This window comes from Cynocephalus volans, chromosome 5 (genome assembly GCF_027409185.1).
Source record: "Cynocephalus volans isolate mCynVol1 chromosome 5, mCynVol1.pri, whole genome shotgun sequence".
Lineage (NCBI taxonomy): Eukaryota > Metazoa > Chordata > Mammalia > Dermoptera > Cynocephalidae > Cynocephalus > Cynocephalus volans.
In genome coordinates, this window is record NC_084464.1 from 70218835 (window position 1) to 70245958 (window position 27124).

The 27124-nt window shown below is 35.6% G+C and overlaps 1 protein-coding gene across 1 annotated transcript in view; it reads right to left on the bottom strand.

Moving 5' to 3' along the window:
• The window catches only part of EYS (eyes shut homolog), a 1675061-nt gene that overhangs the window by 202008 nt on the left and 1445929 nt on the right, over window positions 1–27124 (bottom strand). The window contains 1 exon segment of the mRNA XM_063097631.1: window positions 12373–12593. Coding sequence (XP_062953701.1) covers window positions 12373–12593 — 221 coding nt within the window.

A 27124-nucleotide genomic window follows, 5' to 3' on the forward strand; every position in this document is an offset into this window, starting at 1 on the left:
ATACATTATACTGTGGTTTCCTCATCCCCCTTAAGCTTGTTGAGTATAGCATTCATGATTTATTTATTGTACCAATTTTATGCCTTGCAAAATGACTAGCATAGTAGGTTCTTTTTTTATGTGCATGTTGAACTGATCTAAATATGGATGTTTCTTTGTCTAAGGACAATTTTGTAATATGAAATTTATACACATGGAAACATTAGTGAAAATCTTAGAAAAACAAATTTAAGGTATTCCTAATATGGCTTTTATGAGTTTGGGTTTAAAGGAGGGCATGAGGAAGAATTTTCATTTATTTAATTTCTAGCGTATAAATTCTAGGCAAAGGGAATATCCTAATGGGTTTCTGCAGATTAACGAATAGAGAGTGATAAATATTCTGTATTCTCTCTTTTTCAGTTCTGTCTCTATTTAGTCCCTATAATCGTTATAGGATCCTTAAATAACCTCATGCAGTATTAAGATTTGTTTTGTTCTGTGAGCACATATCATTAAAATAAAAATAAAACAGAGATTTGAAGCTAAACGAAGACTTCAACGATAAATTAGCTTGGTATATTTGTAGTGGTCACTCTATGTATATGGGAATTAGACTCCAACCAGTGTGACATTGAGGACCCCTGTTCCTCACCCCCTACAAGACCAGCTACACAATTTGTGGGACCCTCTTCAAGATGAAAATGAGGAGTCCCTAGTTCAAAAAGCAGGAAAATAGCTTTGTCCTTTCTGTTTCAGTCATTCTCTTTCAACCTGTTCCTGTGGTTTTTATTTGTTGTTTAATGTCACACTACCTCAGGCATGAGGATACTCACCATGTGTGTGCAAACCCTTGGAGGCACCTGGAACCCTGCCCTGAGTTTAGCACATGGCTGGTGTGTACCTGAACCTGACTTTCCCTGTGCCTACATCCAGACCCTGCATGGAGCAGAGGTGGCAGTGATCACTGGGAAGGAGAAGGGAAGCAAGTGACTGAGAATTCTTCCTGGAGACATAGGGAAGTGGTGAGAGTGGGACTGAATGTGAGTTGAGCTCCAAGGCTTTGATACATGCTCCGTTGTTCCATCTTCACTTACAAAAGCCAAATTCAAAATACTATGTTAAGAATTTTGAGATGGTGGCCGCAGAGCATTAAGCTCCTAATGCAGGCTCTTGTGAACAGATGCCCTCTTCAACGGCATTGACCTCACATCCATGACGCTGGGCTTGGCCCCCAAGACAGAGATCTACGGGGTGATGAAGCACATCTCGCTGATGGAGAAGTGATGCTGTTCTCCCTCATCCTGAGGCAAGATGGTTGGCATTTTCTTTCTCCTCCACTGTGTCTATTTTTTCACTTCAGCATGCACTTGGTCTTTCTTTAATCCACTTTCTTTTATATAAAAATAATGAGGGTAAGGAAAGTAAAAAACAATCCTAATAAGGTTTAATTTCATACTGGTAAAGTCGAGACTCATGTACATACAACTCATACAAATACAATATGAATACATATCAAGATTATATTTAATTCAGTAATTAATGAGGAAATAGAGGGTGATAAATATTATGTATTCTGTCTTTTTAGTATGCTGAAATAAATTGTAATATGTGAAAATTAATTCAAAGAGTGTTTGAGAAGCAATAAGATAAGATTGCTGGGTTAGAGGTAAAATCGGTTAATTTCCAACAGGGCCATAAACTGTAACATTATTTAAGGTATTTTTCCATTGCAAAGAAATTTTTCTCATCTGTACTGGACAAAAATCTTCAAGTTAACCTCTGCCTTTACAAAGCTGTACAATAAACCTGACAATGGAAAGTCAAGCCAGCTCTGGAGAACTGCACTGTGAGAACACTCAACTAATCGCTTTTGCCTATTCCAACTTCAGGATGATTTATCTGCCAATGTGATTTGCCCTATCTTAGCATTCTTTGGGTTTTTACTTTGTCCGACTATCAGATTAAAATATTCTCTCAGTTGTCCTCCACATGCATGGAAATGGATGTTTAATACAAATAGCAGTAGATTATAAACTGAGAAAATTTTCTTAATGTATTTTAATCAGCATGCATTCCCTCAATACTTGATGAGATGATATACTTCTAGACTATAAACAATAGAATTGGAAGGACCCTTAGGCTCTTAGATATTTAGGATTAGAAAGGTCTTGATGATCTTCAGTCAAGTGAGAAAAGAATCTCACGGAGGATGGGTACCCACATCCACACAGATGCAGGTAGGAGACACGGGGTAAGTCCCAGTGGTTCTGTGCAGTCACATCCCTTTTAAAGATCAAGCATCCATTGATGTTTGCATCCCTGCACAAGGTGTCCAAGTGGTTCATTTAAAGCATTCAGGACTCCTAGATGTTATGTTTTATGAATATGTCAGGATAATTTCTCATCCCCCACCTTTTTTTCTGAGGAATGCTTATTAGTATATCTGGAAAAATAGTTTTGGAATAGTTTAATCCCCTCTTTACACAAATGATATAATTGAAATCCAGAAATGGTTAGTGGCATACTTAAGAGGAAGGGCAAACATAGATCCCTTGCCTGTTAGAATGATCTACAACAATAAAGCTTTAATTTTTATACATTGCATAGTCTTTAAGTGTAATTCCAGAGCCTAAGAATTGCTGAAAATCGTTACCAAATCATTTAGTTTAGACAACTAACCATTTTTGTGTGTGTCATAGAATGAACGGTTGATTTATAAGGGTACTTCAAAAAGTTTGTGGAAAGATTGGTATTTTCTTTTAATTCTATTTTTCCATGAACTTTCTGAAGTACCTTTGTATAGTGCAGAGTTTAGGAAAGACAACATTGACTTAAAGTCTAAAAAATTACGACTTATGAGTGAGGACATATGGTATTTCTCTTTCTGTGCCTAGCATACTGATTTTCCTGATTTGAACATCACATATTACACACAGACATTGATATTTAACTCTATACCCCATGGATACGTACAATCAACTATGTTGCAATAAAGTAATTTTACAATTTATCCTGTCTCTGTTGTAAGTGTTGACTTGAACAAATCTCTGAACTTATTTATATTCTATTTTTACCATTTGTGAAACAGAAATCTAAAACTATGCTTTAAAGCTATTTTAAGTATTAACGTCATTTTAAGATAAAGTCATATCAGAACAATGTGACAATATAATTTTCTGAAGCACAGACAGAGGTGTTTGGTAATTGTTAGGTCAATGGCAATCAGCAGTGTTATATCTGGACAGGACTTGCCTGAAGCCACTACTGCATTTTAATGTCAATAAACCATTTATTTTCCAGTGTTTTCCCATCTAGTCTATATACTCCCAAGTTCTTAACTTTTGGCTCCAAATCACTCAAGGTTTTGTTTGTCAAGCTTTTCACATATCTTTAACAGTGGCACATCTAATTGTATATAAGACTCATAGCGATCAACACAATTGACCAATTTTTTGGAGGGGTGCACAAATGCACTCGGTAAGTCGTAAGCCATGTAGATCTAAAACAAGAATAAATGCTTTTATTGACAAAATAAACAGGCTTTAACATATGTTTTTCTACTAAAAATCCATTAATAAATAGTTTATGAAGGGAAGCAAAACAGTTAAAAAAATAGTAGGTCATATTTAGCTTGCTTGTTCTTTGAAGTAGAGAGAAAGAGAGAGAGAGAGAAAAAAAGGGAAAACCGTTAGTATTCTATAAGAAACGGAGAGAAAAGATAGTTTTCAGATGGGATTTAAGCCAGAGAGGTCTCTTATGCCCAGGAAGATCAATCAGGGTAAATGAGTTCTCCGTGTATTATTACCTGAGGGTAGAGAAAATTGAAGATGAGATTTTCCCCCTACTTGTTTGACCTTGCTGCATAAATATGATGTAAAAAATATGTGTGGGATTTGATACTGTTTTTTTCCATTGGTCAAACCTTGAAACTTTTAACTCTGAGACTTTGAATATGATGTAAATGACATAATTTCTTCCATACTTAATCTTATCTGTTGTCATTAAAATATAATTATATTTGTAATCATGACTTTAATGAAATTCTGATTTGCAGAGGACCTAAATACTTTCTGTGCTTTAAAAACAAATGCCCAACCCTTACTGCTGCACTCAAGGATGGCAGTAATAAAAGTGGTTAGAAAATCAATTTAAACTGCATTTGTACTTTACCAAGAGCCTTGTGACACTTACATTGGTAAGAGTTATGCTTTCCAAAAATGTGATCCACTTTTATAAGCAACTAAAAACCCTGCAGCTTCAGTCACACTCTCCAAGCAAAAATAAATGACCCCATATCAATCCATTTTCACAATACCTGGCACTTGTAGAATGGGGGAAATAAATGAGATAAAAAAGATAAACAACAGAGATTGTGAAACCTAGCCTTTTTAAACCTAAGGCTCCAATTTATATGCGTAAATGGAAAAACACATTTTGTTCTGCATGCCTTAATGTTTACAGGCCTGAGATTATCATAAGCAAAAGAATATGTAGAAAAAGGTTCCATATCTTACTCATCTTTGCAAATCCCATGCTTCTCACATCGCTTAACACAGAAGATGTGCTCTACAAATGCTTGTGGTATGAAAGAAGGGACAGGTGTATGGCCTTAAAGATGTACATATCCTGTTTTAATCAAACAGACGTCTATGGAAACAATTTCAAAACATAGATATTGTAGGAAAAAACAAAAAAGTTTCCAAAATATTTTGTTGTGATGCATTACATTTTGTCTAAGTAATAAGTAGCTAAAACATGCCTGGGTCTCTCCTTTTTTCCTTTACTAATAGCACTTGTATATTTGCTTTGCATATTATGAAAGACTTAAATGGGTCTATTTTAGTAAGCACTCTTTTGCTTACGATTAATTTTTGCTGATTAAGCATTAAGAAAAGCAGAGGGATAGCACTGAATCAGGTGGGACTCCTATCTCTTGGTGATGCATAACGTGGTTGGTGTTCAGAAAAACTTCAAAACAGAGATAAAAAGATAACCATGTGTTCTTTTAATATCATTCTTGAGCTTTGTCTAACAGATCTGCTCAAGGATTATGTAATTCCCTACAAGATTGCACCTTTATTTGGCTCACTATTTACTACTAATTAGGCCAAGACTCTGAAGTTACATGCTAACTTGTGTTTGTCTGATGGAGATACAAATGAATACAGACTGGTAGGAAAGAACACCACAAAAATATATGCTCAGTCTCTGGAGTTCTCTTTGAACCAGTTTTACCATCATGCTGGTTTCTTCATTAATGAGTGAAATGCATCTTTGGTACGTGGTCGTTACATATTTCTATGAAGTCATGTTTACAACTTTTTGAAAATGAAACTTGGACACCGGGCTTGAGTTATTTTGCCAGAATCTTGATTCAGAGGGTTGCCTATTACACAGGAGGGTCTAGATTTTGTGGGGCCTGAAGCTTTTACAATTTTAGGACCTCTTATAACAAAAATAATTTTAAAAATATGTATATAAAGTTTTGTGTAACAGTGAATATTTATTTAGAATGAGAAGAGAAATTACAAACTAATTACATGGAAACCTGGAGATTCAGGTCTCTTTCTGTGAACTCTCTATAAGCTCTTCACAGGAAATGCTTATGTGGAGATACGTCCTGACTGCAACCTGTTTTCCCTCCCCATAGGGTACTGTAACAATCCACTGCAATTTCCAGCAACTCCCAGGTCTCAGAAGGACGTATCAAGGGTGAAGGCCTCTTAAACTTCATTAGCTTCTGGGTAAACCAGCTCTGTTACTGGGTGAGGAGATGTCAGCAGGTAAGGAATTGAGGAGGATTAGGCTGGGAGAAGCCAAACAGAGGACATTTCCCACCTTGGGCAACTGGACCATGGAATGACCCCTTAGGCAGGATGTGGTGAAGACTCACATGAGTATGTGTCAAGAGATCCAGCCCTGAGTTTCTGTCTCAGAGAGAGCAAAGCCCATCAACAGAGAACCATAAAGGCACCAGTTAATAAGAAAACCTCTGAATCTTTTCCAATCAAATCCCTTCTGCCCCAAATTAGCCCCAAAGGAAGAAATTAGAAACAGGAGAGGGATAGAAGGGTACCAGGAAGAACACACTGCATTCCTTCTCTACTCTGAATTCTTGAAATTGAGGTCTGTCCACTCTGACGAGGGGCTGGTGACCACTAAACTGGATATGACACAGAAGTTTTAGATCAGTGTAGGTTGAACCAGACATTTTTTAGTATGTGAACACAAATAGAAGGCTCTGGAACCTGCTTGATATCCCATTAAAGGAAAGTAAAGAGAGGTTCTGCAGAGTGTGTTTGAGCATAGTGACAGAAGGAAACAAAAACTTTTTATATTTGCACCCCATAAAGTTTGAACTGCTTTTAATGAATGGATTACTTTCACAGCTGGGACTAATCTAACCACGTATAAATTAGTCTTCTAGTACAAGGGACCCTTAAATCCTGTGCACAATTTCGAGGATGTTGGCTACAGAGAGAAAGTATGGCAACTAAGAAGAAGGGTTAAATATTTGAAGATATTATTAGTGTAAATGTGTGGTGAAAAATTGATCTGAGATAGGCTATTTTCCCTTGGTATTTAGAAGAATAGGGTAGACTGCTGAGCTAGATTAGGGGTAATCTGGCCTGGATACAGAGAAATAACTAAAAGATCTCAGCAGGTGATGCCTAGCTACATGACACTGTGAAATGACAATGAAGACAAGAAAATTTTGTGGGGGTTGCAACTCATTACTGAACAAATGGAAAACTAAGACATAGTACCCTAATTCTGTACACTATGCTGTAGTTGTTACTATTGCAATTTCAAATTCGATTTCTGACTCCTACCTCATTTTGAAGTGCTAAATGACTAAGAGACTAAATACCTCAGAAATCATGAAAAACTGGCTTCTTTCTACCTGTTTTTAAAAAATATACCTATGAAATGAGATAGTAGGGAAAAATAGATCAAAGGAAAAGAATGAAAGAAACCAACTTTCACTTCCGTTCGTATGTGACACTGAGAATATTCATAGTTCCCTGATGTTAAGAAATTCATACCATTTTTTGGATATTGCTTAATGTGGATAAATTATTAATAGGAGTTGGATTTTCTGAGTCAATTAATTCAAGAACACTAATTTATCCATCTGTTGCCCTAGTGCAGTAGTCTGCAAACAATGGCTCTTGAGCCAAATCCTGCAAGCCACCTATTTTTGTGATGTAGTCATGTCCACTCATTTACATTTTGTCAATGGCTGCTTTCTTGCTACAATGGTAGAGTTGGGTAGTTGAGATACAAAGTCTAAAATATTTGCTATCTGGCCCTTTACAGAAAAAGTTTACCAACCCCCGCCTCAGCACATGGAGGATAGCACCTATTAGTGATGAGTAAAGTCTATGAGAAAGGTGAGAGGCATAGGAAGAACATTCATTCAGATGCAGGAATTACTGACTTCCAATGCATGATAAAACACATTCGTACGTGCTTAGTTCCTGGCAAAACTGACCAAATCTAAAATTAGTGTCTTAATAATTTACTATGTCAGTGACATAAGTTTTTAGTGTGGTGGTTGTATAGGGGATATTCCCAAACCTGTTGCTACTTTTTAATTGTTGTTTAACCTATTTTAAAACACCTGGTGCACAAAGGAGAAAGCAATTTAAATATTATCTGTTTAATTTGCTAACCTTCCTATGCCCTTTTAGAAACAGCTTGTTCAAAGTCCATAGAGATTTGGATGCTCAGAATAACACTCTGTATCACTTTTCTAAACTGAATTTCACTACATGCAATTTGGACTTCTCTGAAATGAGCAACCACAGGGGTTTGAAAGTTCTAGCAGAGATTTATAACAAAATGAAAAAATATTGGGCACTATACAGAAACATATAATGGTACTTGAAGCAGAATGACATTTGCTCAGTAAAGCAGCTGATGTGTTACTTCTTTTAATACTATTCAACATGAAATTTGTCTTCTCATAAGCAGATTACCTTCATAGACAATGTAGGAGCAGCATTTTACAACAGTGAATTAGATCAACCAAGCTATTAAAATTAGTGATGATTTCATGTAAAATATTCATTGTTAACTGTATTTTATTTTGTGTACCATAAAATCTAACTCTGTGATACTGAACCATTGTTTATACACTACCCTACTCTTGTTTAGAGCATACTTCTTTAGGAGTTAAGTCTTGTTATACCATTATTATTCTTTACTTGTTGGGGAAAATAGGTGTACATGCCCAGGAGATATGAATTAGAATGCTTAAGTATATGTGTGTGTGTGTGCGTGTGTGTGTGTGTGTGTGTGTGTGTGTGTGTGCGTGCAGATAGAAATATTCCTCCCTCTTTTAAGATTCTTATATTCTCCATTAGAAGGCATTCTCCAGCCTTTGGATGAGAGTCACTGAACTAGAACAACTAAACTGTGATGAGAAATTTTTTTGCATTTTCAAGTAAAAGCTTTATGCACACGTACGATAGTATGAAAACAACAGTGCCTCTATATTTTGAGACAGCAAGCAGAGAGGGAAAACGGCTTTCTTCTTGTCTCTGCGATAATGACTGTTTTATTCTGAACATAGTCTGTTACTTTGAAAATAAAATAATAGAACTTGCAGGCCTAAAAATAATTGCATAAGGTTATCTTGTCCAGAATTAATATTAATACAGAGATACTTAAAAATTTTGTGGAAAAATAGGATTAAAAGATAATATGAATCTTTCTGTTAACTTTTTGAAGACTCCTCATGTATCTCATTTAAATTGATCTCCAATTTTGAACACTGTCTTGCATGCAATTTTCTCCTTCTGAGCAAATAAGGGAAAAGAGGAGGGGAGCTTAGAGCTTACTTAGTTCAGGAGTGAGAGCAAGTCAGATAGCATGGACTAAGAGACTCAAAGAGTGAGAAAGGTTGGAAGATAGTTTGGAAGAGTTCCTCGTAGAAATCATTTTATAATGTATTAGCACAGAGAGAAAGGCCAACGACACTGATGGGAACTGAGTTACCAAGAGTGTTCAGTTAGTTAAGATCCATGTTGTTAAATTAATTCAAGAATTAATAAGAATAGGGCTTACTCGGTAGCAAAGAGTTTCTCTAAATGTATTTTTTGGGAAGCTTTATGCTGCTCAGTGTATTCCAAGTGTGGGTTTGTATATGTTGCAGAGAGGGTGTTGGTCATTGTGGTGGCTCTTTGTGTCCTACTTCTTTAATCTTTGTTCTTCCTGATGGACTGCAGCTGCTTATGTCCTCCTTGGGAGTCTATGCATTCCTTCAGTCTATCTTCAGGTTCACCTTTTGGGTTACTGCACAGACTGCAGGAGTTGGGTACTGGTGTTTTAGACAGAACAAGGAAAAGCAAAAGACAGCACTCTTATTCTAATGATCTTTCTTGTGGCCCATAGCTATCTATGCTCTTCTTGTATTGAACTTTTGACCCCGGGCTCTTATGATTCTTCTGAGAAATCTTTTTTTTTTTTTTTCCTTAATTGTTGTTTTGGAATTGGGCAACTCCAGTGTATTGGGGTATACAGGGAGACAGCTGGAATGGAAGTCATAGTTGCTCTGAACCAGCATACCCTGGATGTATTAATGCAAGGGGTAGTTTATAGGAGTTGGGCATTGGCAATCAAGATGTTGTTCATAGGGAGTGAAGAAGTGTTTTACTTGTTGAATACACAGTTGGTAAGTCTCCATTTGGATAGCAATAAAAAAAATTTGGAAGTCCTTAAACAGTGCATGCCAAAATAATTTAACATTCAAGTAGATATCTCCAGAATAGTGGTTGAGAGGTTGAGAGATTCAAAAATGGGTATGGAAGTTCAGAACAATGTATATGATGGAGGCTGACAGATGTATTTTTGTGGGAAAATTCACCCTAAGTCCTGAAGAGTTGATAGAACTTCCACATTAGAGTGAAAACACCTTGTATGCAGGACTAATGTCTTGAACATACATCTTTGTTTTATATGCTCCTTGGCTCTCAGGAAGTATTTGTTGAATACATGTAAAAGAATAAACTTATAAAGTATAAACAAACTTAGGACTGCTTATATCTTTCCTACTAAAATGATTATCTTTATTTTTTATTTTCAAAAACATATTAAATAACTAAGATTGGAAGTAGTGTAAAGTTCTTCAATTCATGCATATGAGAGGTTTATTTTACTTAACATGTACCTGGCTTACAAAATCTCAGAAAGTTAATGTTCTAAAGTAAATCTAACCTTTACCTTCTTCTCTTATTGGGTGACATTAGACAATTTTGCAGACAATTAGTGTATTAGTTTTTTATTGCTTCATAACAGTATTACCACCAACTTAGCAACTTAAAACAACAGTTTCCATGAGTCAAAAGTCTGGCTGTAGCTTAACTGGGTCCTCTACATAAGAATCTCACACGTTGCAGTAAAGGTGGTGGTTTGGCTGGGGTCTCACCTCAAGGCTCGACTGGGGAAGAACACATTTCCAAGCACACGTGGTTGCTGGTAAAATTCAGTTCCTTGCAGCTGTAAGAATGAAGGCTTCAATATTTGCTGGCTGTAAGCCAGCAGCCACCTCTGCTTCTTGCTGGTTGTTGATAGGCGGCTGCCCTCAGTGCTTTGTCACATGGGCCTCCCACAAATTACTCCTTCTTTGTCAAAGCCAGCAAGAGAGACAATCTCCTTGCAAGATGTAGTTCACAATTCTATGTAACTTAATCATGGAAGTGACATAAGTTCACCCTATACTATAGTTACTCTGTTGGTTAAAAGCAAATCACAGGTCCACACTCAAGTAGAGGGGATCATGCAAGGACATGAACACCAGGATAGAGGACCATGGAGCCATCATAGAGTATGTTCCCCACATGTAGGAAGGGAGAAAACACAATTCTTGTCACTTCTGTAATTTCATTAATGGTAAAGCTTCATTGAAAATATTTATTTAGGTTGAGTGACACAAATATTTTAGACATCAGCAAAGTCAGCAGAGAAGCTTTTTTCCTGTTTCTATTTCACTTAATGAGGCAGAATTGCAGGTTCTTCTGCAGGTTTCTGAAGGTTGCCTTGCTGAATAATTTTTGCACCATTATGTTTTTAAAAACAATTGCTGTTAATAGGTCAGTTATAAAGCAGAATACATATTGAGTAAAGCTTTGATTTGGTTTTCTTCAGAAAGGTGATCATGGTCAAAGAAGTTATTTTCACTCTTAGCCCCCAAATTCACTCTCTTTTATTTCTATAAACCTTTATCTGTTGTATTTTTTTTCTTGTATTAAATAGAACTATGTTACTTTTATTATTGTACAAATGTATAAATCAAGTCACATACTTAGACACAGTGAATCAGAAGGCAAATTTCTGGACACTCTAAGAGATGATCTCTTTTCCACAAAGCCATGCTTGTTTTTTCAAATTCATTACTATCATATGTGATTGTGTGGTAAATATATCACTTTGACTTTATCATGACTGTCCAGTCCTCTGTTTTTTGTTTTTGCCATGTGGTTTTTTTCTCTCTCTTCCTCTTTTTTCATTTCCTATTCTAGTGATCACTTTCTGAATTCATCTCTGCCTACCATTTCATATCCTGTTGCTTGATAGAAATTATGTGTATAGAGGTTTACTTTTATGGAGTCATTATTTACTACTCGATAGCTTGCCTCTTGGAAACACTGAGTTGTATTAAGATATGTCCTGTGAAATTTGGTTATTTTTCCTTGACTTGATTTATTATAATGTATACATGTTTCAGATTCCACTCTGTTATTACTTGCAGCCCTGAAATAAAGAATTCTAAGAGGACTGAAGTTAGGGAATATGTTTTACACTGTCCAAATGAGACTCCTATAGGGTTGATTCACTTAAGGTATTTTTGTAGAACAGAAAGTAATTTTAATTGGAATCTTCATAAGTTTATAAGCACAGTAAATCTTTGCTTCAAAGAGGAAAAAGGATATAGGATTGCAAATGAAAAAAAACACATAGATATAGGTAGTTTTTCTCCGTTTCTAACTTTAGAGATCTAAGCAGATCTTTTTTTGGAAGATGAATTAAAAACAAACAAAATTAAAATTAATAAATACATCAAGACCATTATCAATAAATAAACTTTCACTCATGTTTACAAAACAGAATGAACACCTAGGAAAAACTTGAATCCAAATTGCCAAAATCAGGTCCCGTTACCTAGTTATTTCAGAGTCTGGGAATATCTTGTCACTGGGCCCACAGTATATAAATTTCTTTGAGCAAACAAGTATCCACCACATTGTGCATCACCTGAGTGATGTATACAAAAAAAAATCTGGACCTTTCATCGTCATCACCCAGCTGACAATGCTGCTGGCTTCTGTCATTTTAAGAATTTGGAGTAATGGAATATAGGTTGGAGATCAGGAGGCTGATACTGACCTGATGCAGGTACCATTGTTCTGGCATAGATGATAAGCACACCAAGGGGTATGGCAGTTCTCAATATTCTTTCCATGTCGTGCTTCATCAATGATGAAGAATTCTTTGTTGTTTACTTGAAGTTCTAGAATGCAGCCTCTGAACCCATAAACATGGCCTGCATTCTTATGGATCTTAACATTTTCGGGGATATGGCCAAGGAACATTGATTCAAAATATACCTGTAGGAAAAGTAACAACAAAAAATCTTGTTATAAAGTATTATCAGATTATGTGGGAAATATCTAGAATGTGTGGTTCTGTAATTGCACGTTCTAATGTGTTATTCTGTGTAAAACAGGTAATAATTGTTGACTAGTGTTTTTACTTCTACTAGGTGGTAGAAGAAGTTGATTTACTTTTTTTTATTGAAGCATAATTGGTTATACATATTTGTGGTGTGCAAGGTTGACTGTCAGTGGTTGTGTACGATATGTGATGGTCAAATCAGGATAGTTAGTTTATTTATCACTAGAATACATAATCATTCTTTGTGTCCTTTAACCAATTTCTCATTAATTTCTCACTAACCTCTTCCACTCCTCTCCCCTTTTCCACTTCTAGTAACCACACTTCTGTTCTCTCCTTCTAAAAGTTCAACGTATTATTGTGATTGTTGTTTTTTACTTTCTCTTTCTTCCTTTATTATTTATTTGTTTATTTATTAATTCAGCTCCCACTTATGAATGAGGACGTGCAGTATTTCTCTTTCTGCACCTGGGTCATTTCCCTTAACTTAATTTTCTGCAAGCTTATCCATTTTGTTACAGATGACAGAATTTCATTCTTTTTATGGCTGAGTAGTATTCCATTGTGTGTATGTACCACATTGTCTGTCAATGAACACTTAGTTGGTTCTAACTCTTGGCTATTGTAAATAGCATTGCAATAAACATGGGAGCACAGGTATCCCTTTGACATGATGACTTCCCTTCCTCTGGATATATATTCAGTAGGGGGATTGATAGATTGTATGGCAGTTCTATCTGTAGTTGTTTGAGAAATCTTCTTACTGTCCTCCCTAATGATTGTACTAATTTGGAGAAGTCACTTTTGAAAACGGCTTTTGTTTTATGTTTCTTTTTCATCTCTCACAATAGCTGATAAAATTTAGCATCAAAAAATAGGCACTCAACAAAACTTGCTGATTTATTACTTTGGAACTCAAGTGTTTGCATTTTAGTGTGAATATTACCAAATGATAACTGATAAAGGAAATGAAGCCATGTTAATTATTATTATTATTTTTTAAAATGTTCTTTCTGTATGAATTAAACATATGTGTATTAAGCACATTCTATATGCAATGGAAGGCACAAGGAAGGTATAACATGCCACCTGTGCTCTCACAGACATTACAAGTATTTTCAAAATTTTATTAATATATTTTTTTTACATTCTATGGTGTTTTTGCAGAGCAGTTGGGAGGAGAGGAAGAGGGGAAAGGGGAAGGAAATGTGATAGAAGAAGGAAAAAGGAGGAAGGATGGAATTGAGGCCTGTGGCACCCCCCTCAATCCCACAGGGGAGACTGGGGGCTTCAAGTGGTGGCTTGGTCATCGCTAGGCTAAGTGCAGATGTCAGGGTGGTGTGGCAAAATCCTTCTCCTAGCTCAGGAATTCAATGCCCTTCTTGCTGCGGCTCAGTGGTCATTGCTAGGCTGGCTGTGGGTGTCAGGGGGGCATGGCCAAAGCTCTTGGCCCCCCACTGCCCTGGCTTGGAGAGCCTGGGATGCTTCCTGTGGCAGTTCGGTGGTAGTCACTGGGCTGAAGCCATGTTAATTAATAATTGTTAGGGGTTGCATCATGCACCCTCCAAATTCATATATTGAAGTTTTAACCCCCAGTACTTCAGAATGTGATTTTATCTGAAAATAGGGTCATTGCACACACAATGAGTTAGGATGAAGTTATTATACTGGAGTAAGTTGGATCTCTAATCCAATATTACTGGTATCCTTATAAAAAGAAAAAGTTTGGACACCGACACACTAGCATACAAGGAATATGCCATGTGAACATGAAGACAGAGATCAGGGTGTTGCATCTGTAAGCCAGGGAATGTCAAAATTAGGTGAGAGACATTAAACAGATTTTTTTTTCGCAGCTGGAAGAAGGAAACGACTCTGTCAACACCTTAATCTTCACTTCTCACCTCTGGAATTATAAGAACTGTAAGACATTTTTGTTGTTTAAGCCACTCAGTCTGTGGTATTTTGTTATGGCAACTCTAGCAAACTAATGCAATAATAAAATATCCTAAAATATAAGCAAAATAATGGTACTTGCAAACAGTACTTAGAAAATTGGAGATACTAACTTTTTTGTCCTAAAATATGAAAGCAAATATGCATCTGAAATAGAACTTTGCTTAGATTTTATTCAGTTCCTTTATTCACTCTTTATTCCAAAAATTAGATCAAGGAAAGGCTCCCATTTTGAGAAGACATAAAGAAGCCAGACCATCTCAAAGGTAATTAATCCATTTATAAACAATTAGCAGAATAAAAGAATTCTGTAAAATTGGGCCCTTGATCTACTTTCATTTGGGCAATACACCAAAGCCACATCTTACGGGGGAGTCAGTTCTAAAGCCTGCATATAATGTGAAAATTTCATGGGATCTAAATTGTTCTTGGAAGTCCCTTAGGCGTCATCACATTGGAGACTAACATGCTTCCTCCAAATAACTCCAACACAGCAACATTTTCCCTCTAGATTTCAAATAGCTTGCTATTTGTCAGTGCAGCTCCAGATGAAGCTGGCGTTTAGTGGTCATGTTGTATAAAAGCTCTAGAAGCCCCTCTGTGTGGTTAAATATACCACTATGAGAGACAAGAGAGAGCTGCTGCTAACTGAGAGTACAGCAAATTCACTTCTCACATCCAATGGTCATTGCAGAGCTTATACTCACTGACCAGAATGATGCTGAAATCATTAAATGATTTAAATTGCTACTTGATCTCTCTTTCCCCACATATATAATTGAATTATCATAATTTTGATTTACATAAAATGCAACTCCCCTTCATAGGAATTTGTGAGGTACAACTGAAGTGTAGATGAATGAGACCCAGCTCTTCAGGGATGTTAGGCATATGACAGATGCAGCAGCATTTATGAGTGCAATGTCTCTGATGTCCCCATTCCCAAAACACACTCTCACACATCAAGCTGGCATCTGAAAAGTATTTTTAAATGGGTATTACAGATAGAGTACCCATTCAAAACTATGGCCAAATAATTGTTAGGAGTCCAAGAAGAGGAGAGTGTAAGAGATGCCCAATACTATTGCAAGAATGATTGTTCTCCATTTTATTGTATCTGTAATTTACCTGTTCAAAACTATAACCAAATAATTATTAGGAGTCTGAGGACAGTGTAAGAGATAATAGCATCAATAATACCAATAATATCACTTGCAATTTATACTAACATGTACTGGTTTGATGCAAACGTGCTTCTAGGGAACAGAAGCATGTTCAATTCTAGGAACATCAAAGCATCTCTGCGATTCTTAATGTAAGTCAAACTAACTCTATTTGAGCTCTTGTTCTTTTTTTAAAGACTCAGTCTCTGCTCCTAAGGTCATTTCTTAATTTTTTCCCTAATTACTTCTTATCTTAATACCAGAGGATGATTATTTTGGGTTGTAGTAGGGTGGAAAGCCAGTTAAAAGTTTCAAGGTGTATCAATAGATATGCTAAGTCAATTCATAGTAATTATTCTAACAAACTTTTAGCAGACTTCTTTTATCAGCTAAGATGTGACCCACTGTTAATGTAATCTGGGATCTATCATGAACCTTCAGATTCAGTGCATCTAAGACACAACCTTCCTCTCACCTACGATTCTGACATCTTTGTGTATTGATCAGACATGTGGTAAAGCAAACTTCTCACTGCTTTGACAAGTGTGCTGTTTTAACACAAAACTGACAGAGGATGGAAGAATACCCTCCTCTTCTGTCAGTAGTAGACAGTATAAGCAAAAGTCTATAGAGCTATCTATGATTTATTAGACCATTAAAAAAACACACAAACAATGGAACTAGATGGCTCTTGTATTTCCTTTGATCTGAGGCCCAGGCTTAGTTGGAACCCTTAAATGTCTAAAAAAGCAGATGCCATTGACTGCACATAGATAACCATTAAAATGGTTGACTTCCTTTATCCCCAGACTCTCAATTACCCAAGAGCTGCCTTTTGTGTGTGTAATCATTCCTAAGGAGACAGGTCTTTAAAATAAGTCTTTTCTAATAATTCCTTGTGAATCAGACTATGGAGAATAGAGTCTGACATCAAGATATGATCTTACAAGATAAAAGCACAGAGAACAGACACGGACAATCAAGGAGGAATCATCAAGATAATAAAAAATATAAATGGAGACGAAGGGAAAAGAACTCCACATCGGGCAAGAATGAAATGAGCACTCCCTTCCCTCTCAGAGTTTCTCTTTAAAGGAAGAATATAGTTGCTTTTTAATAATATATGTAAATAAAATAAGATAGGCAAAGAGGCGGCAAACTTCTAAAAACTCGGGGGGGGGGAGGAGATAAGAAGCTGTTTGGTAAAGGGCCACGAAAACCAATTATATTGTTTAATGCTGAATGTACTAATTATCCTGATTTGAGCCTCACCTATTGCACACAGATAATGATATTCAACTCTGTATCCCACAGAAATGTACAATCAACTGTGCTAAAACAAAAAGAATACTTTAAACTTAGGTTTAATTAGGTGTTAGAGTACTACATACATTTCTGTTATGATATCTTGATTTAATGTTTAGTTTTATTTTAGAGCATCAATTCTATCTATAGTTAAATGACTTTAGTGTCAATGAAACATAGGTAGGTAACTACAAATAAACTTTTCGGTTGAGATAAATTACTGCAGAGTACTTATCTTTACCTTAGAATATGATGACTTATAAAGTGAAATGACTTTTATTTGATTCTCTGCCAAATTTTTGTTTTTATTATTATCCGAATTATATGCAAACAAATTCAAAATTAGAAACGTTGATTCTTGCAATAAAGAAGGGTAATAGATGTTGGGTAAAGTGTTTTGGAAGAAGGATTTATTTAAATAACTTTTCACATGTGAATGATGCTTAAATTCTTAAAAACTGTTTATATACAGTAAATGAAAAGGGACCAAAAGGAAGAAAGAGTATTTATTTAAATCACCATTACATTGCAGCTAAAAGATCTTTCTTTCTCTTTCTTTGCCCTATAGTATGATAATCTGTGAGCACACAATATCTTCTATATTAATTTATATTCATTTTTAGGGGAGAGTCTCTACCCTGGTTATCTTTAGATTCTCTAAGAGTCCATAGCAATGCCTTGAAAATAAGAGGCTTCATACAAGTTTGTTACAACTGACCTGTTTCATGAAACTCAATCCTGCTTTTCCTCAGTCTCCCACTTGTCTTTTAGGACTCTTTTCCTATGTTATACTGCTTTAGAACCTTGCTATTTTGCCAGATTCAGCATATGGGAGATCCTCACTGGATACCATCCAGGAGGAATATCATATTATTACTCTAATATGCCTCTCTATTTAATATATATATAAATATATAGCATAGAGCACAGGGAAGAGCTTATATGGAAGTTATTGAATTACTTATGTGATTAATACGAAGTAGCTCACACAAAGATGTTATTTTTAAAAATTTGATAAATCTCAATTAAGTCTCATTGGTCTCATACTTCACAGTTAAATGTTTGACTCTTAAGGCTTTCTAGAGTAGGGAATGTTCTTGAAGTAATATCTTCTCACCTTGTTGAAGAAAGAACTGAACTTTAGAGGAGCAATCAATGAATTGATTTGCTACTCTGTGAAAACATTGACCAGGAAGTATAAACACAAAAGTAGAATGTGGTATTATTCTTGTGCATAAGGAAATTAAATATAATCTGGGGAATAAATCATAAAGAAATGAGCTACAAATAATAGCACACAGGTCAGCAAGATGGCAGAGTAGGAAGCTCGAGCCTCTATCCCTCATGGAGAAACAGATTCAAACAATACATAAACCAATTCCCTTTGTGAGAAATATAGAAAACAGTTAAGAGACTCCTGCATGCAAGGCAAGAATAAAACCAATTGTCAAAGTTGGAAGAAAAATTCATGGCATTCACTCACCATAGTCCCTCCCCAAAGCACAGCATGGTCCAATCAAGAGGAAAACTCCCAACTCCCAATTTCTCTCTTGGGAGGGAAAGAGAAGAGCAAAATATGTCCAAGATGCAGACTCCTTGGGGAGCTGCCCGAAGGATTAGATTCTGTCTTAGTTGAATCAGAAAAGAGATATACATTGGGAACCACTGAGAATAAAGGTGGCAGTTTGTATTAGCATGCACTCATTCACTACAGTCCCTCACGTTGGCTCAGTGTAAAGTGGAGTGGTAGAAAACCCTTAACTCCTGGCTTGTCCCTGGGGGGTGGGGGGGTGGGATTGGAGCATGCATCCAACATTCCGGATTTTTGGGGGGCTGCCCAAGGGATTATGTTTTGTCTCATTTGTCTTAGAGCACTGACAGAACTTGGCATACTGTAGATACCTGGGGACTGCTGAGAACAAAAGAGAGCTGGCAATTTACTCCTGCTCCGGAGGACCCAGGGTAGAGCACAGAGGCTGACATAGCTTGGTGGCCTCTCCCTCAGGCAGGAGGGGATAGAATAGGAGAGTAGAGCATGTATCCAATGTTCTGACTTTTCAGGAGTCTGCCTGAGGGACTACTGTCTTGCCTGACTTGGAGTGCTGACAAGACCTGGTATACTCTAGAAACCTGAGGGCTACTGAAAAGAAAAGAGTTGGGCAGCTTGAGGAAGCTTTAAAGAAACTGTAGTACCACAGACTGATACCAAAAGGAGAAAGAGATTAAAATCTCCTGAAAAATGAACCCGGAAAATCACTCTAATTTAAAGTTTGCATGCACAAGTTCTGAGAAGACACATTCATAGAAAAGTCTGAGAGCCCCTCAGAATCTTTAGCTAGGGTGAGATTTACCAGACTGCAGTAAAGGTCTTTCCCTGTGCAAAACACTGGGACAGATTTTTTTTTTTCCAAGTTTGTGGATTCCACCACAAAGTTAAAAACATATGAGAAGAAACAGAATAACATGACTCAATCAAAAGAACAAAATAAATTTCCAAAACCAACACTAAAGAACAGAGGTATCTGAGTTACCTGATGAAGAATTCAAAGTAACAAGATGCTCAATGAAGTCAGGAAAATGATTCATGAACAAAATGATAATATCAACAAAGATGTAGAAAATATAAAAATGAACCAACTAGAAATTTAGGATCTGAAATATACAATATTCAAATTAAAAAAAATTACTAGAGGAGTTCAACAGCAGACTTGATCAAGCAGAAGAAAGAATCAGCTAACTCAGAGACAGGTCATTTGACATTATCCAGTTAGAGGAGAAAAAGAAAAAAAAAGAGTTAAAAAAATTCTAAGGGATGTGTGGGACATCATCAAGTGAAATAATACTAGGACACTTCAAAAAGTTCATGGAAAGATTTATCTTATATTTCCTTTTTTAAATAATTATAATATTTAATTGTACATTTTTGTGGAGCATGGTGTGTTCTTTCAATACATTCATATATTGCATGTTGACTTACTTAGGATAGATAGAATATGCTTATACCTGGGTTTTTTTTTTCTTTTTATAGCTAAATAGTATTCTATTGTGCATATATACCACAGTTTTCTTCTTACCCATTCATCCACTGATGGGCATTTAGGTTGATACCATCTCTTCCTATTGTGAATAGAGTTGCAATAAACATTGGAGTGCAGATGCCTCAGCCATACACTAATTTCATTTCCTTTGGGTATACACCCAGTAGTGGGATTCTTGGGTCTTATAGTAACTCAGTTTTTAGTTCTCTTCGTGCTGTTTATGTTTATGACAAAGAAATTACCAATTTACTTTCCTAACAACAACGTATGAGAGTTCCCTTTCCTCCACATCCTCACCAGCATTTGCTATTTTCTGTCTTACTGATAATAGCTAGTCTAACTAGAGTGAGATAATATCTCGTTGTGGTTTTAATTTGCATTTCCCTGGTGATTGGTGATGTTAAGCATTTTTATTTTTTTATGTGCCTGTTGGCCATTTGTATGTCTTCTTTTGAGAAAAGTCTGTTCAGGTCCTTTGCTGAATTTTTAATTGGATTGTTTGTTGAGTTTTTTTTTTTTTTTTTTTTGCTATTGAGTTGTTTGAGTTCCTTATATATTTTTGATATTAGCCCCTTGTCTTATGTGTAGTTTGCAAACAATTTCTCCCATTCTGTAGGTTGTCTCTTCACTTTGTTGATTGTGTCGTTTGCTGTGTAGAAGCTTTATAGTCTGACATAGTCCCATTTCCGTATTTTTGCATTAGGTGTCTGTGCCTTTGCAGTCTCTCTCAAAAAAGAGATTCCCCCTCCCATTTCATATACTGTTTTCCCTGTGTTTTCTTTTAGTAATTTCATAATTTTGCGTCTTAACTTTAGGTCTTTAATCCATTTTTGAATTGATTTTTGTGTATGGTGAGAGATAGAGCTGTAATTTTAATCTTTTGCATGTGGGTATCTAGTTTTCCTGGCAAAATTTATTGAAGAAGCTATCCTTTCCCCAGTGTTTATTTTTGCAACCTTGTTGAAAAGTAGTTGGCTGTAAGTGCATGGGTTTATTCCTGGGTTCTCTGTTCTATTCAATTGGTATATTTATCTGTTTTTATGCCAGCACCATGATGTTTTGGTTACTGTTAGCTTTATGAAGTCACATAATGTGATGCCTAAAACTTTATTCTTTTTGTTCAAGATTGCTTTAGATATATGGGGTTATTTCTGGTTCCACACAGTTTTTAGGATTGTTTTTTCTAATTTTTGTGAAGAATTTCATTAGTATTTTGACAGGTATTTTGTTGAATCTCTAGTTTTTTTTAGGTAATATGGACATTGTGATAATATTGATTATTCCAATCCATTAACATGGGATATCTTTTTATTGATTTGTGTCTTCCTCAATTTCTTTCATCAATGTTTTATAGTTTTCATTGTACAGGTCTTTCACCTTCTTGGTAAAATTTATTACCAAGTATTTCTTTTTCTTTTTTTATTTGGTAACTATTGTGAATGGGATTACTTCCTTGATTTCTTCTTCATACATTTTGTTATTGGTGCATTGTAATGGTATTGAGTTTTATGTTCTAGTCTTTATCCTATCAATTTACTGAATTCATTATTAGTTCTAGTAAATTTATGGTGGAATCTGTAGGGTTTTCTATGTATAGGATCATGTCATCTGCCAATAGCAGTAGTTTGACTTCCTCCTTTCCAATTTGTATACCCTTTATTGTTTTCTCTTGCCTTATTGCACTGGTTAGAAATTCCAGTACTATGTTGAATAAGAGTGGGGAAAGTGGGCATCCTTATTTTGTTCCAGTTCTTAAAGGAAAAACCTTCAATTATTGTTAGTTCAGTATGATATTAGCTGTGAATTTGCCATATATGGCCTTTATTGCTTTGAGGGACCTTCCTTCTATATTTAATGTTGAAATTCATTTCTTCTATACCAATACCTTGACTGTTTTTATGTTGAAGAGGTGTTTGAATTTATCAAATGCTTTTTCTTCATCTATTGAAATGATCATATGGTTTTTTTTTTCTCTTTGTTCTGTTGATGTGATTAATCACAATTATTAATTTCTTTGGTTGAACTATACTTGCATCCCTGGTATGAATCCCACTCAATCACAGTGAATGATCTTTTAATGTGTTCCTAGAATTTTTGGTACTATTTTGTCCAGGATTTTTACTTCTATGTTCATTAGGGATATCAGTCTGTAGTTTGTTGTTGTTGTTGTTGTTTGCTGTAGAATTATTGAATTGTGACCCCCAAAGTTCATATATTAGAAGCTAAATTCCCACTGTAACTGTTGAGGGTCAGAAATCCTATTATGGTAATTGAAAGGTGGGGCCTTGAAGAGGTGATTAGATTGTAGGACTGTGTAGTGAATGGATTAATAATGGTGGTCAGGGGCATGTTTCTAAGGGCTTTAAAAGGAGACTGCATGAGAAACTCTGTCCTTCTGTTCCACCATTTCTGCCATGTGAGATGCCTGGGTCACTGACACCACCACCAAGACCAGAGGTGTTCTTTAGACTTTGGACTTCCCAGCCTCCAAAACTGTAAGCAATAAAATATGTTTTCTTATAAATCACCCATTTCCAGGTATTTTGTTACAAGCAACAGAAATGGACTATTACATTGTTTTTGTGCCTTTTTCCATTTTTGGTGTGAGGGTAATGCTTGCCTTGTAGAATGAATTTAGAAGTATTCAGTTCTTTTCAATTTGTTTGGAAGTGTTTGAGAAGAACCAATATTATTTCTTCTCTAAATGTTTGGTAGAATTTAGCAGTGAAGACATTTGATCCTGGTTTTTTTTTGTTGTTGTTGTTTTATTGGAAGACTTTATTACTGCTTCTACCTCATTACTCATTTAGGTTTCCTAGTTCTTCATGATTCAATCTGGGTAAGTTGTATGTGTCAAGGAATTTTATTCATTACTTCTAGGTTTTCCAGTTTGTTAGCATATAGTTAATAATAGAGTCTTATGATCCTTTGTAGTTTTGTGGCATCTGTTGTAATGTCTCCTTTCTCACTTTTAATTTTGTTTATTTGAGTCTTCTCTCTTTTTTCTTTGTTAGGCTAGGTAAAGGTTTATCAATTTCATTTATCTTTTCAAAAAACCAACTCTCTGTTTCATCAATCATTTGTAGTTTTTAAAACTATTTTTTTAATTTCTGCTGTGATCTTTATTTCTCTCCTTTTAATAATTTGGGGTTTGGTTTGTTCTTGTTTTTCTAGCTCTTTGTTTATTTGAGGACTACCTCCTTTTTTGATATAGGCATTTAATGCTATAAACTTCCATCTTAGAACTGCTTTTGCTGTATCCCAGAAGTTCTGGTATATTGTATTTTTATTTTCATTTGTCTCCAGGAATTTAATTAAAAAAATTTTTTTGACCCATTTGTTGTTTAGAAGCATGTTGTTTAATTTCCACGTATTTATAAAGTTTCCAGTGTTCCTTCTGTTATTGATTTTTAGTTTTACCCTTTTGTAGTCAGACAAGATAGTTGGCATAATTTTAATTTTAAAAAAATCTGCTAAGACTTGCTTTGTGACCTAGCATAGGGTATATTCTAGAGAACATTCTATGTGTGGCTGAGAAAAATGTATAACCTGCAGCTTTGGATGAAATGCTCTATAAATGTCCATTAGGTCTAATTGGTCTAGAGTTGAGATTAACTCTGATGTTTCTTGATTAATTTTATGTCTGGATGATCTGTCCTTTGTTGATAGTGGGGTATTAAAGTCCCCAACTATTATTGATTGGAGTCTATTTCTTTTATTAGGCTTAGTAGTATTTGCTGAGTATGTCTGGATGCTTTTGTGTTGGATGTATATATATTTAGATTTGTTATATCATCCTGTTGGATAAACCCCTTTACATTATATAATGTCTTTTCTTATCTTTTTAATGACTTTTCTTTTTTCTTTTTACTTTGGCTTAAAGTCTATTTTATCTGTTATAAGAATAGCTACTTTTACTCTTTTTTGATTTCTATTTTCATAAAATAACTTTTTCCATCCCTTCACTTTCAATAGATATGTGTCCTTATAGGTGAAGTGAATTTCTTGTAGGTAGCATATTGTTGGTTCTTGTTTTATAATCCATTGAGCCACTGCTGTGGATTGAATGTCCCCCCTAAAACTCATTGAAGCTTAAATTTTGTCCCCCCAAAGTTCCAGGTATTGGAAAGTTGGACCCCACTGTGACAATACTGAGAGAGTAGAAAATTCTACTGTGATGATTGAAACATGGGGCCTTGAAGAGGTTATTAGATTGCAGGACCATGCCATAATGTACAAATCAATAATGGTGGTCAGGGGCTGTATTAATTCATTTCTGTTGCCTGGAAGTCCAAAGTCCAGGGAATACATCTGGTAAAGGCATTCTTTCATGGTGACTTCAGTGATGAAATGGTATCAAATTGCAAAAACGGTGGAGAAGAGGAAGCAAGAGAGTTCCTCCTGCACTCTCCTTTTTAAGCCTTCAGAACCATGCTCCTGACCACCATTTTTAATCCATTCTCTAGGAATTGTCCTCAGAAACTAATCACCTCTTCAAGGTCCCACCTTTCAATTACCATTGGGATTTCCCACCTTCTTAACAGTCATACTTGGGGAAACAAGCCTTAATAAGATTGGTGTGGGGCAAGCATCCAATCTGCAGCAACATCATGGCAATGAAGGCTTTAAAAGGAAAGTGCATGAGGAACTATTTCTCTCTCTGGTACACATTTTCTGCCATGTGAGACCCTTGCATTGCTGTAAAGACACCACCAAAGAAGACGTTCATCATGTGTTCCCTGGACTTTGTACTTCTCAGCCTCTGAAACTGTAAGCAATAAATTTTGTTTCAGTCTTTTTGTGAGTCCGGCATTACCCCATTGCCAAGCCCACAGATAGGCACTACAAGAAAAGAAAACTGCATGCCACCATCCCTGTAAAATTAACTCTGATCACAGACAACATAATTATATGAATACAGATGCAAATGCCGAATAAAATACTAGAAAACTGAATTCAACAGCACAATAAAAGAATAATAAACCAGGATCAAGTGGGATTTATCCCTTGGATCCAATGATGACTCAGCATGTGCAAATCAATAACATGGTACACCACATTAACAGAATGAAAGATAAAAACCACATGACCGTCTCAGTAGATGCAGAAAAGAATCTGACAAAATTCAACATCCTTTCATGATAAAAACACTCAATGAATTAGGAATAGAAGGTCATTACTGCAACAGAATAAACATCATACTCAATGGTGAAAACTGAAAGCTTTATCTCTAAGATCAGGAAAAAGACAACGTTGCCCACTTATCACTTCTATTTAGCATAGTACTGTAAGTCCAAGTTAGAGCAATCAGTGAGAAAAATAAAGTCATTCAAATGAGAAAAAATGATGTAAAATGATCCCTGATCACAAATGACGTAATCGAATACATTGAAAACCCTAAAGATCTCTCTGTCTCTATCACACACACACACACACACACACACACACACACACACACACACACACACACACACACACACACACACACACACATGAACTGTTGGAACTAATAAACAAATTTAGCAAAGTTGCATGGTATTAAAAACATAAAAAAATCAATTTTTTTTCTATACACTAACAAGTAACTATTCAAAAAGGAAATTAAGAAAACAACCTCATTTACAGTAGCATCATAAAGAATAAAATACTTAAGAATAAACTTAACCAAGGAGGCAAAATACTTGTACATCGAAAACTGCAAAACATTCCTGAAAGAAAATGAAAGTGCAAACAAATGGACAGATATTCTGTACTCATAGATTGGAAGATTGAATATTGCTAAAATATTCATACCACCCAAAGTAATCTGCAGGTTTTATACAATCCCTATCAAAATCCCAAAGGCTTTTTTTCCCCCAGAAATAGAAAAAAAAATGCTAAAATTCATATGGCATCACAAAGAATCCCAAAGAGCAAAAAAAAATTTTGAGAAAAAGAACAAAATGAGGCATCCCACTTCCTGACTTCAAAACATATTACAAAGCTACAATAATCAAGACAGTGATTTACAAGATGGTGTAAAGACAAATCTACAGACCAATGGAACAGAATGGAGAGCCACTCCATTCATATGCTCACGCTTACAAGGTCAAATGATCTATGACAAGGGTACCACAACTACATATGGAGAAAGAATAGTCTTTTGTTGAAGACAGATGGTGCTGGAAAACTGGATAGCCACAAGCAAAAGAATGAGATTGGACCCTTATCTTACACTGAATACAAAAACCAACTCAAAATTGAGTGAAGACTTAAACGTAAGACTAAAAACTATAAAACTCCTAGAAGAAAACTTAGGGGAAATGGTTCATTAGTTTTGACAATGATTTCTTGGATATGACACTAAAACCACAAACAGGCAACAAAAGCAAAATAGACAAGAGGGACTACATAAAACTAACAAGTTTCTTCTGCACAGCAAAGGAAACAATTATCAGAGTGAAAAGGTGACCTACAGAATGGGAGAATATATTTGTGAACTGTATGGTTGACAGGGATTAATATTTAAAATATATAAGGAGCTCTTACAACTCAAGAGCAAGAAACAAAAACAATAGAAAAAAAAAAAAGAAAAACACGTAACTTGATAAAAAATGGGGAGAGGACTTGAATAGACATTTTTCCAAAGAAGACATACAAATGGCCAACAGGTATATGAAAAGATGCTCAACATGTCTGCCATTGGGGAAATGTAAATCAAGGCCACAATGAGATATCACTTTATACTTATTAAAATGCCTATTATAAAAACAGAAAATAACAAATGTTGACGAGGATGTGGGAGAAATTGGGATCTGTGTGCATGGTTGGTAGGAATGTAAGATGATGCGGCCACTATGGGAAACGTATGAGGGTTACTCAAAAAATTAAAAATAGAACTGCCATATGATCTAGAAATCCCACTTCTCAGTACTTATCCAGAAGAATTGAAAATATGACCTTGAAGAGATATTTGCACTGTCATGTTCATCGCAGCATTATTCACATTTAAGAGGTAAAAAT